This window comes from Camelina sativa, chromosome 16 (assembly GCF_030686135.1).
Source record: "Camelina sativa cultivar CO46 ecotype springtype chromosome 16, ASM3068613v1".
Lineage (NCBI taxonomy): Eukaryota > Viridiplantae > Streptophyta > Magnoliopsida > Brassicales > Brassicaceae > Camelina > Camelina sativa.
Window position 1 is genome coordinate 17,313,684 of NC_141895.1, and position 15,652 is coordinate 17,329,335.

Sequence of the window (15,652 nt, forward strand, 5' to 3'; positions counted from 1 at the left end):
AAAGAAAGAGAACAATGTGGCGTAAAGCTTTTACAAAGAGGCTTGTAAATCTTTTGTCTTATAATGCTACTGCATATAACACTAGCCGAACAGTGCCGTGCTTAATAAGGGAGAAAAAGGACATTTACCCTCAGCCACACAAATATTAAAAAAATTAAAGGCTACTTTTTTAAAAATTTAGCTTTAAAATTTACTTTTAAATAGTGATTTTGGACTTTTTCTTTGAAAAAAAATTCATAAAATTAACTTTTATTAAAATATTTTTTAGCTTTTTATAATATTAACACACTAAATCTCATTTTAATGAAAATATTTGGCAATCTACAACTAGTAACCTCATTAAATTACTCAATTACTTTCACATACTTTTAATCACAGTCTAAGAGCAAGAGTATTGGTAGGGACTAGAGACGGTATGAGCTCTCAGTAATATTCTTTCGGTCTCTAATAGATTAATGTTGTAGGATTTATATTTGTTTTTGAAAAATTGATTTAGTAGATTTAAAAATTAAAACAATTTTTCTACTTTATACTTTTTTCACATATGGCATTTATCTAATGGTTTATAGTTTTTTTATCTATCAAAAACTAATTATAAATTAATGTAGAAATAAAAATTTAACTTTTTCTTAATATGTATGATAGTGTAAAAATATTAATCTATTAGGACCTAAAGAATATTATTTTAAGATTTTTAATATAATTTATTCGTGATTTTCAATTAAAAATTAGAAAAACCAAAAAAAAATTGACATGTGTACAAGGAGTCTCTCAAATAGTTCTCGTGAATTTCCAAATGAGAATCGATTCTCCTTCCTCTCTTCTCCTTTTTTTTTATTTTCATTTTAATATTAGTTAAAAATTTGGGGAGATATTCTTACTATGGATGCTCTAATAGTCTAATGATTGTATACATTTTATAAATTTGCAAATTAAACATTATAAATATTATAAGGGAAAAAGCTAGATTGACCCAAATTATGGGGTTTATTACCTAAGTAACTCATAAAATATTATGGTTATTTAAGTTATTTTTTCTAAAATACCATTTTCGTTTTGATAGGAAAAAAATACCAAAATATCCCTCCAATATTTTTTCGGTAGGAAGAGGAAATTTTGCATTTTTTTTTTCTTTTAAAGTCTGGCGTTCGGTTGTCATAGATTTTTTATATGTGGCAGATTTCCTTATTTACGACAGATTTCCACGGCAGATTTATTTTATTTGACAATTTTTTTGTAGTTCGTTACGAGAGATTTAATTTTAGTGATAAATTTTTTTTCTACGATAGACTTATTGTTGTTGTTACCATAGACTTTCATATTATATGACAGATTTTTTTTATTAGTCGTTATAGTTTTGTTTAAGAGACTATAAGTTTGTCGCCACATGGCCGATTTGTTGACGAGAAAATAATTACTAGATTGACATTAAGTGATAAAATATTTTTATACTAAAACTCTGCGCAATGGTAGCAGATTTTTAATTAAAAAGACATGCTGGAATAACCCACAGTCGAATTATTGGTGTTTCATGTTATGGCAGATTTGGTTTATGTTATGACAGTATTTTTTTTTAATCTGAGGTTTAATAACAGATTTATTAAAGAAAAACACAATTGCTAAAATGATTTTAAGAGTGTTTACAGATTTAATTAAGTTATGACAGATTTTATTTAAGTTATGACAGATTTGTTTTAAAAATCATATGATGACAGATTTAATTTATGTCATGACAGATTTGTTTTTAAAATCGTATAATGACAGATTTATTGTTTTGTTTTGGTGGCCAATATTTCTTGAATAAACTAATATTAAAAGCTATTGTCTTTTCTTAAGTTTTCACTAGGTTCGTATGTGCGGGTTATGTTTATAAACAAATTTATTTTTGTAGATAAACTTATACTAACTTATACTAATTATATATCTCTTCAAAATTAATTCTATTTTCCTAAATCAATTTTTGTTTATGCTTATAAAATCTTTACATTTAGCATCATATTCCTAAATTGACATCTTGAATCTGGTTAAATAAGGTTTAATTCGATGTCAAAATACGGGTTAAATTCTCAGTTAATTATTTGGTTAACACTACAAATATTAGAGAATTAGACATATCAAATTAAGGTAATTTAACTAAATTCTGTAAAAAATTAAATTACTAGCAAAATTGTTTCTTAATCAGATAATATCTTATAAATTACTTATTATGTATTTTATTATTTATACTAATAATGAACGATCCAAATACTACTTAACTAAATATAACACACAAATAGAAGTTAAAATTCTATTATATTAAAAAAATTCTAGTATACTAAAAATTTCATTCAAACTTACCCTTTATAAAACTCTACCTTGCTAAATATTTTTTTTCGGATTGAAATATTTTAGCACTCAAATCCACCCACCCGAAAATTTTGGTTATATTGAGAGGCTTCAAGATGGATAATAATTTAGAATGTTATTGGACAAAAATGGGGAAATAAGTGATATATCCACCACCCACAATTCTTTGTAATTGAATTCGAATCGCATAGTTATTCCTAAAGACTTGTTTAGTTGTAGAAAGAGGAGTTTAGAATGAGTGAGCTAGTATATATAGTTATCTCTTTAGTATGGTAATAAGACTCCATTAATGATTCAAAGGTCAGAATTCCAAGATTATACATGTACTTTGCAATTGAGGGTTACGTAAGAATTTTAAGCATGTACTCTCAAATATTGTTAAACAATGTAGATGGTAGGATTTCATGTATCTTATACTAATCGTTTTTTTCATTTGCCTTTGTTTGACATGTCCAATTATCAATGTTTTCAGTTTTTGTTATGTACATAATCAAAAAAACTGATATGACAGAGAAGCTAGAGCTAGAAAAAAAAGAGATAAGAATAACAATATATGACCACTTCTCCATTACTTTTTCCAAAATTCATTGTGCTATTAGTTATAAATTTCTAAATTACAGGTACATAAAGAGCATGATGACCAAAAAATACAAAAAAAGGCCACATAAAGTCGTTCATGTCATTAGAAAAATAAACTGAGATTGGTTGGCTAGAATCTTGCATAAGTGAAGCCAAATCTTTCGATGTTTTTCCATTCTCATTGGACCACCAGCTTTTCCTTTCTTACTGTAGAACCCTCACTTAAACTATGTCATGATGTGTTGTACCGTTTGACATATCTATGGAATACAAAGGAAGCATTTTGGTAGAGTCGAATAAAGATAGTAATGATGTAAAAATATATATTTGCTTGATGAGTCTCAAAGTTGAGTAAAGATTGGTATTTATAAAGAAGGTAGGCGTCGAATTTATTGTTGAGGTGATCTTAGAAAGTAAGTAAAAGTTACATATACGATAAAGGGAAAATATTTTTTTAGCTCAATCAAAATGAATGATAGTAATATTTAAGGGAAGATTAGGAACTCATGATATAACAAATTTGATTTGTAGAAGATTGTAAATGATTTTGTTTAGGTATTAATATTATGTTCGAATATTTGGAGAATATGCCACTTAGAGGATTCCAATTTCTAATTGTATTAATTTCATAAGGTAACTATATTTTAGCTACAATATATTACTGTTCCACTTTTTATGGTATGTACTATATAGGATTCGAGAATATTTTTATTTGAATGATGAACTAAGATTATTCACTCCAATTTTCATGGTAAGTAGCTTGTAATGGTTTAATTATTTCCTAATCGGACGTTTTTTTTGTTTTTAATTTTGTTAGATAACTAATCCAAAGAATAAGCATTAAAATTAGGATATGCGTCTTTCCCAGTCCAAATCCGAATGGGTTATCCTTGATCCGGATAGCTTTCTATATGATCGCTTAAATATCCGAGCTTTTAGCCCTTAACTTAATATATTCAAAATTAATTATTTATGCTTTATACCCATATCCAAATATATATATATATATATATATGAAATCTAAGAATCTATCGTTATAAATTATAACCAATTATTAAAAAAATTAGTCATTTATTTATTTATTTATTTATTTAATAATTGTTACCATTGTTTTAGGGAAGTTTATTTTATTTTTATTTTATTTTCATTTTATTTTTTATTTTTTTATGTAGGCAATTGGACCTGTTTGGTAACATGGATATATGATATGATTTTTTTCTCTTAAATATCTGATTTGTACTCTCCATTTAATAGTATAGATTATATTTGCATTCTTTGTTTTCTGGATATACAGGTCGTACTTGATAACATGACATATATAACTTGAATAAATCAAACATAAATCCACAACAAAAAACTAGTTCATTAATAAAAAACAAAAGTACTAGTACATAATTCCGAGATGAAAAAGACTAGTACATAAGAAGAAAATGATAGTACATGAAAAAGCTACTATATGATTACATCAAACGAAAACAATCTATTCTCCCTCATCAATAAGGTGAGGGACTTCTATGTTCCCAACACAAAAGTAAGGATCAGGATCCTTTGGTAAGACTAGCTCTCCCACTTCGTCATAAATCTCTGCAGCTAGTTTTGTCCGAATGGATGGTATGTTTCTATCGCTAAGGCCGTCGAATGTTTTCCCAAGAGTTAAACATTTTATATACGTCAGAGCGTACACTCCACAATCTCATGGATTTTCATTCAATGGAACATTTCTTTTCACTCTTCTCACCTCTAACATCGCAAATTTTTTCTTTCAGATATCCTCAAGAACAAAAGCACTTAACATTGCAGGGATCATTTGTTTTAAAGGCATGCAACATTTAACCATGTCTGAATCTATCACCAAACTGGGGATGCTATCATAAGCATTAATTTTCCTACTCCGCAAGTCAATATGCAGAGCCACACAATGATTGTCATTGACAAGAAGACAAGCGTATAAGTGATCAACATCAATGAACCACTTCTTGTTTCTTACTGAATCAATGGGAGCTGTTCCGTTGAAGTTCTCTTGATAGGATTTCCTGAACAAGAAATTCCTAGGTTCATCAGCAAACTGATTGTAATCTTTTCCTAACTTCGTGATAAAATCTTGATTCAAGAAGGCTATGCGTTGCATAGGTTACAAACATGGATCACGCATCAACCGTTTTTGAAACATAGCCATTGCAGGAACCATGTGCTACATTATAACCGTTTTCCTAGTTTCATGTGCTACATCTGAAATATTCTCATTCAGTTTTCCAACAGCTTCCAAATATCCAACAAGGTTTTCTGGCAATCCACAACATCATGCAGGCGTTTATATGTAAAAAAAATCATACAAACTTACTTCTAGTAACATTAACATTTGTGTTCACAAATCAGCAAATGAAACAATATCTAACCTTCATATGTTATTTGCGTAACTTCTCCTTCATGTCTTGAACTTCTGCTCCTTCCTCATCACAAGAGTGAACCTCTTTCAACTTCTTTTCCTTCTAATCTCACCATCTTCAACATCTTTTACTTTTCGTTTCTTCTTCCTCACATTGACTGTTTTCAATCCTTCCCAAGCATTGGCTCTTAAACAATTATGAAAAATATCTTCAATTAGGTTTTCTAGGTCTGGATCATTGTTGTCATCAGTGTCGCACCATGTAGGATACATGTTATCCTTTGAAACTGGAAGCATATGCCTAACACGGACGTACAATAAAAAAGGCAACAAGTATTTGTACTTTAAATGGGATTAAAAAATCAGATGCAACATTGACAACCAGATGCAATTTTAAACTGCCACCAAAGTTGTGACACTATAAATAAAACTGCAACATATGACTCTTATAAACATGCTACAACAACAAAATATAAAAATGTTGCAATAATAAAATCTTTTAAAATAACCTGTCCATGCTCTTTCTTCTCCTTTTCATGAATTCTTTAAAGTTAATACGTTTCCGAGAAGATTGCCAATTCGGTAGTGGAACACCAGCGGTTTCTAACCTTCTCAAACCATAAGCTTCTCCAATGCCTAGAACACTCTCTTATAACCAAATCAACAAAGCATGAACACATCCTTGTATCGTGTATGATGATTTGTCAAAGTCAGCTATCTTGACAAAATTAACTAAACTAGTAAACGCCACTCGACCCGACAGATATTTCTCAAAAGCAACCGGATCCAACACTTTTTTAGCGGATGCCAACGGGATGCTAGATCCACTATGTAGACCATGTACACAAACAGATAGTAAACATAACCTACCAACCATAATCCTCTCCTCAGTAGTCCATGTCTTGCAAAAATCAATCACCTTTAGCAATTCATTAAACTTCGGACCTTCAGTGTGTTTTCTATTTTCATTTTTGCCCAAAACTCATGGTGATCACCATCGAAGTTTTCTGAGACGTCAAATGGATCACAGTTCAAACATGTTATATACGTAAATTCATTTAAATAAAATATGATGGGCCTATCATCAATCAACGACCAAACCTCAAGGAAGTTGTTGACTCTAAGCTGATGCGTGAGCAAGTAATGAACATACTTTGTGCACCATGTGTATTCCAATTCATTAAGATTTAAAAACACTCCAAGGTATGATTTCTCCAAAGAATCCCACACATCCGAGCCTAATCCTTCTTTCAAGGGTCCTATTTTTGATTACAAAAAAACCAATTGTGGTTCATGATCCTATTCTGAAAAGGCGATTTCCCATTTTCATATAGTCTGAGGAGGATATTTGGGGACTTTACTGGATAATGTCATTCCTAAAAAAAACAAAACAATACTTTGGTAAATAATATAACATGGAAACACAGCAGCAAACTTATATGCAAACAAGCAATTGAGGTTTAAGAGAGTGTCAAAAAATTTAGTGTTATTACTTATCCCTTGTTTTCAAAAGCACTAAAAAGTATTGCTTAATCGTGAGTCAAAAACGGTGACATCCACTCTTGGTTTTCTAAGTAATACCATCTGAACATATATACCAACTGAACATATATACCATCTGAAAATCATTTTGGGGTTTAATTCTACGGGTAAATTGAAGATATTATAAATATTGTAATTAGGATTATGAAATTTTTCTTCAAATCCCCTTTTAGACATTTTTTTACTTCTAATTGCAAAGAAACTCAAAAAATCCGATGTGACTTCAACAATAAAAATTTATTTCAGACAATATCGCTTTCACGGAATATAATTTCTCCAAAAAAAAACCCGATAAAATTGATAAAATAGGAAAATCAGTGTTTGACAATTGGCATGACAATTTTAAGCCTAGGAATTAAGAATAAACTCACCAATGGTCTAAATTGACAGTAATGGAAGAAAGAAGTTGCGGCTGGAAGAAGAACAGTACCGGTCAGAGATGCCAACAGAGCCGAATATGCTGCTGGAAATTCTGGTCACCAACGGAAAATACAAAGATACTCGTAAACTTAGAACCACTTGACTCGCAAACCCAGACCCATAGAGACCCACCCGATGTAGATATATTAATCTCCAACACCGAACACTCAAAATAGACCACAATGAAGAAAACAATGTTGAAGTATTTTCTGGTTCTGAAAACTCTTAAAGGCCAAATAATTCTTTTTAAAAAAAAGATAAATTTGGATTTAATTCAAATTAAAATTAACAAACCAACAAAACTTTAAAAGGTTAAGGTTTTTTGGACTTTTAACATAATATTTGTGTCAATCTAGGTCCTGAAGTATTAATATTGAATATTTTGAGTTTTGATACATGTAATTAAGATTGAATTGCATCAACTATATGCAACCGATATTATTATGAAATACATGTATTTATTTAATTTTGAATCGAATATGTGTTAATTAGCATTATTTTATTATTAAGATCAATTATGTATCATTTATTTAATTGATATTTAATTTGTATCATTACATTAAGTGATGTAAATTTATATTTTCTATTAAATATTTTTGAAGTGATGCAAACTAAAATAAAATTGTGTTAGTTATATTGAGCCGTCAAATTATTCGATTACCATATCAATAATTACATTACAACTGATGCTAAACCACATATATTGCATCAGTTATCAGTAAGTCATTTAAATTAATATCATTTACTTTTGAGATACTATTTAAGTAAATCAGTTCGTAAAAAATATGAATAAAATCAGTTTGTTCCATATCACTGTATAATTAGTAAAAATGGAAACATATCTATCTTATTAAAACTAGATTCTAATATGATTTTATAAAGATATTTATTATTATTTTGTATATTGAAAAAATATATGAAATATAAATTTTATAATGAACCGAAAAGAACGATGGATGAAAACAAGAGATAGCTTACTCAAAGGTCAAGAACAAATGGGTTAGTCACAATGATGGTAGAGTTGGTTTCTGGAGTCTGAGAACGATACTAAGAAAGCTAGTCTGAATGCGATAATGTCTGAATGGGATAGTGCCGTTCCAACTCCACAACATATAAGAGATGTATGTAGAATTTTTTGACTTTGTCGGTCAAACAACATAGTCTTGATTAAAATAAGTGGTAAAGATAGGATCTATAATTCAGAAAGGTGGAGAAACAAAATCTTTATGTAATCTAAAAGAAAAGTTCACACATGGTAGAGAAACAAAAAAAAAGACAAATGTTTTGAATTTTCATTGTGAAATAGCTTGATTAACTAATTAACGCAAAAATAAATTAGAGAATTCGGTGAATATCAAATTTGGCGGATATTTTTCAAGATTTTAGAGTATTCTTAAAATTCATTGTTATTGAATTAGAAATTTATAGGAATCATTTAAAATCATTCACATGTATTATTGAATCAATATTTATAAATCTCACTTAAAATCTTTTGTTATTCAAAATATCATAATTTTTTTTTAAAGGATTTTAAGTGATTCTAGGAGACTTTTTCAAACATTTTTAGTTGAAAAATATGAGTGATAAAATCACACCCTCAAAAATAAGACTTTAAAGGATTTCAAACAAAAAAAAAAAAGAAAAAAAAAAGAGTACGAAACCAAGTGCATAATTTATCTCCATGTCTTCAACTTACATTCATTCTCTCTCTCGTCGACTCTCACGTGCGGCTGTGGGATATGAAAACGCCGATCGTCAGGAAGGGAAAACGATCGCCGGACAACAAGGCGCAAACCAGGCGGCGTATCCTACTTACTTTGTTGGTCGTATGGGTGAGGATGTGTATGGGAAGCTTATTGCCGAGGCGTTGGTGTTCCCGGGTTCATCTGAATTATGTGACATCTGTGAATGATGGACCAATGGGACTCGTCGTGGTCATGTTTCAGTCGGATAGTTAGAATTCGATAATCATTGTTGGTGTTGCTACCGTGCTAATATGAAAGCTTGGCTTGAGAAGATGAGTAGTGATGATAGTGAGATCGTGAATGCTTGTGTTTTCATGCTTCCAAGAGAGATTCCAAATGCTAAGGTCACATTAAAAAATCAATTTTGAATTACTTGTGCGAGTTGGTGTAGTAATATTAGGGAAGCTCTCTTGAAATTGAAATGATGCCAGTGATATCTTGACAACGATGCCAACATTTAGACTAGATATATAGGTACAGTTGATCATATGTTTGGATCATGTTGATGGGATCACTTAGCTTGTTCACTTGTCTCCTTCAAGACTTTAATTGAAATAGAAAAAAGAACAAGAGAACAAATCACATATAATAATGATGCTTTCCTTATCCTAGAATCCTCCAAAATACAATTATAAAATCTCAGCAAATCACAAATCATTTTTCCTTTCCTAATCTCTAACAAACAACCAAAAATCTCTTAAAATATACTCAAATCTCTCAAAATTTTGAAATATTAAAATCCCACTAAATCTCCTAAAATATCAAGTTCAATACACCGCTCTAAAATTAGGGTCATAGTGGGTTGAAAATAGATCGGGAACAAGCTAAGAGAAGATCTTAGAGTTGTGTAAAGCCGAGATTGAACACTGACTATTATTGTGTTCAAGAAATATTTACAAGAAAGTTTGAGGATGTAGGCATTGGTTGAACCTCGTTAAAAGAAAAATTGTATGTGTCTCTTCTGCACTTACAAGTGGTTCTTATTAAAAGAAAGCTATCATCTTATCTCTGGTAGAGATTTCACATACCAAGGAATATATAAAGAAATAATCAATGATGAAATATTACTCCTGAAAGATGGAGAAATCATATTGTATAAGATCATATATTTCATGAAATTTCTTGAGGTTACAGATTTGACATCTGATGAAAGAGATGTTATCTCAAGATGCTTACATCATTTTACATAGAAAAATGGTGTTGTAGTATCATACTAAGAAGAAGAGTTGAAAGAGAAAGTTTTACAAGGAGATTATGAATAACTCCTATGTATAATATGATTGTTTGGAAGATTGTATGTAAAAGAATATTTGAGCTTAAAGTTCAAATAGATCTTCTATATGAAAGGGGTTCAAATGACTTGAAGTTCAATGACCCACGAGAATATATGATGATCATATGAGTTTGTACCTAAAAGCGTTGTTTGTAACAATTCAGAAAATTGATATATACGATCATAATACATAACCTAAAGATTATGGTTTTTATCCCATTGGGTTTTTTCTATGAAAGGTTTTTAATGAGATAAATAAAAGAACACGCGAAAAATAAACACCTAAAAATGAATATTATGATTCCAATGTTGGTTCGATCATCTCGAAGATCTCAAGTGATGTACTCAAAAGAGGAAGTAAAAGCGCGCTGCACTATTTTTCTCTTAACCTTGGTTTTTCCCACTAGATTTTCCTAGCAAGGTTTTTAACGAGTCAACATTTCATATGCGCATTTGGTACTACATTTTTATAATGGTCATCCAAGGGAGAGTGTTATGAATGATTATATTGTTGTATGGATAATCATTATCGGCCCATTAGTATAAACCCTAAATTTTAATATTGTATCCCTATATATATATTGTTTCCTCTATAATAAAGTAATATAGAACAGAACAATTCCCTAAATTTTTGTTTTAACAAAAAAAGGGTTTTTGGAAATATGTATTCTTTAAATCTCGTCTATAATAATTGGAGTCTGAATTCCCAAATAATAAACGTTTGACGGACCTTTGTTTTTTTTCCTGCTATACACATCCCGAAAGATGTTGGGCTTTGATTTCACAAAACAAGATTTTCATGGCTCAAAGTAAATGAGAAATACTTAAACATAAACATAAATGAGAAATTGTTAGAAATATTCTCTTTATAACCAAATCGACATTTTTGATTGAATGTCATGCCATTATCACCTTAAGAGTTACAATATTTTTTGACCCAGAAAATTTATTTGTTTGTTAAAAATTGTCATAATTTTGAAGATGGATTAGACAAAAATAGCTTAAAAAGATTTGTATTTATAACAAGATTGGACCACATGCTTTTTTCAAGTACGTGTGCCATAGAAACAAACTCAAGTTTTAGGCCAACCTAATAACATATATTTATTTTTTGGCATAACCGAGTAACTGACCTAAGACCATCTCCACTAGAGCAACTCGATATGAGTTGCTCAAAATTAAACTAATTCTATTATAGATATTAACCTAATCAAAAGAACTCACTAACAACTTTAACTAAAATAACCCTTCCACTGGAGAACTCTATCAAGTTGCTTAAGTCAAAACAAGAAGCTTTTTGTTTGTTGCAGCCAAAAACAAAGCACAGAGGGATTAGAGAAAAGAGTAGAGAAGAAGATGGGAGCACACACATTTAAAGAGTTCAGTAGTGTCAATGTGACACCACCTATGAACACTCTTTGTATCAACCTAAGTTCTAATGAGAAAAACACTCCCCAAAGCTATAAAGCTTTTACATGTTTTCACTCACCCTTCTAGCTACATTGTGTGCTACATAATGCGGCTCCATATGGCTCCAACTCTCTCTCACGACCTCATCTTCAATTTACTTGAATCATATGCAGAAAAAAAAACAGAATCATCTTGGCTTCTAACCTGAAGCACTTTGATTCAACTTGTAGTGAATCTCATTAACAGTTTATACCATTGTAGACTCACCACAATAACCTGTTTAAACAACTGGAACCAGAACAAAAAAAAAAAAAAAAAAAAAAAAGAGACTCACAAAGATATTGACAAATGCCTGCACTAGATACAAAAACAGAGTCTGAGACTAGAAGAAGAGCCTAGCAATCACCAACATTATAGGTAATCTAACAAAGATAGAAGTACCTGATTGGCACCAGCAGTAACCATCACAGCTGATTTGGTTAGCTTGTTTTCTTCACGGAGTAGGAAAGTTACAAAGTCACACCTGGAATGAAGCAGAAGCAATCATTATTGTGTGCACAGGAAAACAACATGTTATTGAACTTACCTGATGTGTGAATGCATAAGCTAATGCTCTCTCTTCTCATTGTTGCCTCGTACTTGTGCAACATACCCGCTTCGACTTGTGCTTTGGACTGATCAAAAAAGAAAAAGACTAGGTATAATCAAAAAAGGATCACAAGCTACTGCATTCTGGAGATATGCTGAACTAAGCAAGAGAAGCCGCAGGTTTCGTAGAACCAATTTTATGAGTTAAGCACTAATAAGGCAGTATAATGTTATTACCGCCTCTAACCAAACTTGTGGGTGGAAAGCTACACAAGTTCTAATCAAGAAAAACCTGGATCAAGAATATCAAAACATACCAAATAGCCCCTAAATGTAGTCTGAATTAATATGGTAGAAGCTTCTTCCTTTGACATCCCTGCAAACCGTTCATCAACTATGGCTTGATGAACATATTCAGGAGAAGATTGAGGTGAATCGATTGAAAAACTGTGGATTTGAGGTGTGAATCGATTGAAAAACTATGGATTTGAGATGGATTTGAGGTTTGTCTCGCGGGTTCCGTCGAGAGAGAGAGAGTCGCGAGAAAGGAGAAGAGAATGGGAGAAAAGAAATAATTATTTTTCTATTTTCTGATTACCCAATTAAAATTTGACACGTGTCGTGTCTTAAGAGTTGCTTCCCGTTGCTTCCGATGCCTTACTGAGAAACGATTCTCTAATAAATGACCTTTTTTTATTTATTTTTGAACCTTAAAATTAGTGAGCAACGCCTTGAGTACCTCCAGTGGAGATGCCCTAAGAACAAACCCATTGCACATCCTTAAATTAGTGTTTCTAACTTTTAAAAATATTAAAAATAATATTAATCTAAGTTTACATTTTCATCCTATTATTTTTAGTTTTTATCTTCCCATTAGTCATCCTTAAATATGGGTGTCTTCCAAACTCAATACAAAACTGCACACAAAACTGAACATTGATTTCTTGCTCTATGTTGAGTTTTGTTGAGTTTGTACTATGTTACAACATTAGTACCTTCAGATCATTTATAGCTTCAACTTGATTTTTTCAAACGAAACTAAAGATACAAAGATGACAATGTAGAACAGAGGGTTACATACAAGTGAAAAGAAAACTGAGGTTCCTTGTCAATTGTCTAGCTCCATAGCTTGAGCAGCTTTAGCTTTAGGAGCTGGAGTCAGTTTCGTTTTCAATTTCTTCTTGCCAACAGAAAACCCACCTGCCTTCTTCTTCCCACTTCCATCAACCTTGACAACAAAATCAACCAGCACACATAAATAATTAACTACAAAATCCAAGACATAGTAAGATGCACATTACAATATAACCATTCCGTAACAACATTTCTAAGTAAGTTCATCTTCCAGCATTTCATTCCTAAATCTAGATGAAGAATCAATCGGAAATCAACTACTAAACCCGCAACTTGTAAAAAGCTTTGTAACGTTACCTTCTCTGAGAAACAGCGATGGTGGCACCGATAAGCAGAGCTCCAACCACTAAACCCGCAACTTCGTTTGATGTTAAGCTCTGCATCTTCTCTTCTTCCTCCTTCCTTCTGATAAGATTCTACATACTCTAAAATAATCCTTATGAACAGCTGTAAGCAAACCTATCATCATCACCAAATCACAAATGAAAACGCCACATACACATGGAAACAACAAACATCAATGCCAAGAAGATTTGTCATCAAAGTTTTAATACCATGGCCACGGTTATTAGTACGGCCAAGCTTGTAACTGAGATAACCAGCGTCACCAAGTCTCTTCTCATACATATTAACAAGCTTTTCGTTCCCTACCCAAAACTCCTTTAGAACAAAAAAATCAGAAACAGAGCATCAAAAAAAAAAAAAAAGAGTTTCCTTTCATAGAGGCAATTCGTCGAACAACCTGTAAACAAATGATGGAAGACCTCTCATATAATAACCAATCAATGATTCTATGATTCCTTCCAAGCCAATACGTTCGATTATCACTTTCACGAAGACTCTGATCCTACATTTCCAACAACACACACATAATTCAAAAATTTACCAAAAAGAATAAAAAAAAAAATCAAAATTGATGAAAAAGAAACAAAACCTTGGGAGAGAGACGTTTATAGATGGGAGCAAGGATATTGAAAGTAGTACAAGAGATACAAGGTTGCTGATGAGATTGCATAGCTTCCTATTTTTGATCGATTTGTGTTTCTGTTGGAATCGAAAGAGAGAGAAGCAAAGAGATAGAAAAAAAATCAAAAAAAAAAAAAAAAATTGTAACCTCTAGATAAATGACACGTGCGTGTCTGTGGGTATCTAAAATACTCTCCGCAGAGGCACAGGTCTCTGACAATTACAGATTAAAACTTTATTTTTCAATCACTTAATTATTAAATAAATGAAACACATCCCCAAAGACCAATGGGAGTGCTCTAACATCTTTAAAAATATTGAAAAGTCTAGTACTCGTTATTGCATGAATTTGAATAATTAAAAGTTTATATAGTATGTGTACTTATTTCTGGTTTAGTTTGCACGTGTTGGACTTAATATATCTGGTTAAATACCTGTGCATGCATGAATATTGTTAATCATAATTTAACTCAACTAGGCTATCTCTATATCGGTTTGTCCCTTGCGTAGTTGCATGATTGAGGTTTTAATTATTTCTTCATCATATATTGTAACCGAACCAAACTATGATGACTTTTTTTTTTGGTCAAAGCCAAACTATGATGACTTGAACAAAACCACCAATTAATTGGTGTATAACCAAACCAATCCAAACTATATATATATATCTCGGTTTTGATAATAACCACAATGCATTCAAATGTAAAAATACATTAAACATAAAACATACAAATTTTTATAACAGAACATTTATTTTTGGTTTACTTTTTTAAAAACAGAATCAAATCTGGATGGAACCAAATAAAACCAGAATAAAAATGTTCTAGTTCGGACATTTTAATTTTCTCCAAAACTGAAAACTCTAAAATCCAAACCGACCGAAGGAAAAAACCGAATGCCCCAAAAAAAAAAAAGCTTTGTATTTTTATGACTATGAAATATTTTCATGCAGTTGTGTCGAGCTCGAGCCACAGATTTCCTCCGTTTATTTTGCATAAATTAAAACATTATTCGTTACTCCATATTATTCTTGTTTCAAATGCATGAATCGAACCTAACTAGCTAGCGTCATATTATTCGTAATCCATGTGCATCGATCGGTTTTAACTTTTAAAGAACCGTTGCCAAAAATGTTTTCTGAAAGAGAAACCAACTTAATTATTTGAAATAAACTAATTAAGAAATCAAATGATTAAAACTTCCCCTCAAATGATTAAGAAATCAATTACGTCTTGCTGGCTTGATTTAACAAAATTACTTAGG

The 15,652-nt window shown here is 31.1% G+C and overlaps 1 protein-coding gene and 2 long non-coding RNA genes across 9 annotated transcripts; all 3 read right to left on the reverse strand.

Moving 5' to 3' along the window:
* Positions 1-4,266: 4,266 nt before the first annotated feature.
* Positions 4,267-7,549, reverse strand: LOC104750497 (uncharacterized). 2 transcript variants are annotated; one of them, XR_015584521.1, is made up of 5 exons: positions 7,225-7,549; positions 6,413-6,687; positions 5,821-6,318; positions 5,322-5,612; positions 4,267-4,958 (listed from the first exon to the last, which is right to left on the reverse strand). It is a non-coding gene; the product is annotated as an uncharacterized LOC104750497 (long non-coding RNA). The 2 variants fall into 2 exon arrangements; XR_761639.2 differs by lacking the exon at positions 4,267-4,958 and having other exon boundaries at positions 5,145-5,612.
* A 3,739-nt stretch (positions 7,550-11,288) lies between these two features.
* On the reverse strand, positions 11,289-12,881 carry LOC104750498 (uncharacterized). 4 transcript variants are annotated; one of them, XR_761640.3, is made up of 4 exons: positions 12,607-12,881; positions 12,288-12,375; positions 12,143-12,224; positions 11,289-11,989 (listed from the first exon to the last, which is right to left on the reverse strand). It is a non-coding gene; the product is annotated as an uncharacterized LOC104750498 (long non-coding RNA). The 4 variants fall into 4 exon arrangements; XR_761641.3 differs by having other exon boundaries at positions 11,523-11,858; XR_015584523.1 differs by having other exon boundaries at positions 11,523-11,905.
* Positions 12,882-13,207: 326 nt separating this feature from the next.
* On the reverse strand, positions 13,208-14,586 carry LOC104750499 (putative calcium-binding protein At1g02270). 3 transcript variants are annotated; one of them, XR_015584524.1, is made up of 5 exons: positions 14,358-14,586; positions 14,166-14,270; positions 13,978-14,083; positions 13,721-13,882; positions 13,208-13,517 (listed from the first exon to the last, which is right to left on the reverse strand). XR_015584524.1 is itself a non-coding variant. In XM_087491488.1 (5 exons), the coding sequence occupies exons 1-5, from the start codon at positions 14,436-14,438 to the stop codon at positions 13,398-13,400; spliced, it is 531 nt and encodes a 176-aa protein (XP_087347614.1). In that variant the 5' UTR covers positions 14,439-14,535; the 3' UTR covers positions 13,208-13,397. The 3 variants fall into 3 exon arrangements, 1 of the variants encoding a protein (XP_087347614.1); XR_015584525.1 differs by having other exon boundaries at positions 13,721-13,870; positions 14,358-14,534; XM_087491488.1 differs by having other exon boundaries at positions 13,721-13,839; positions 14,358-14,535.
* Positions 14,587-15,652: the final 1,066 nt, after the last annotated feature.

What these genes read in the sequence shown, in the direction of transcription:
- LOC104750499 (XM_087491488.1), bottom strand. Translation starts at nt 14,438, where the DNA reads ATGCAATCTCATCAGCAACCTTGTATCTCTTGTACTACTTTCAATATC. An exon ending in CTTCCATCATTTGTTTACAG is followed by an intron (nt 14,084 to 14,165) that starts GTTGTTCGACGA and finishes TTTGTTCTAAAG; the next exon opens with GAGTTTTGGGTAGGGAACGA. An exon ending in TACTAATAACCGTGGCCATG is followed by an intron (nt 13,840 to 13,977) that starts GTATTAAAACTT and finishes TAGAGTATGTAG; the next exon opens with AATCTTATCAGAAGGAAGGA.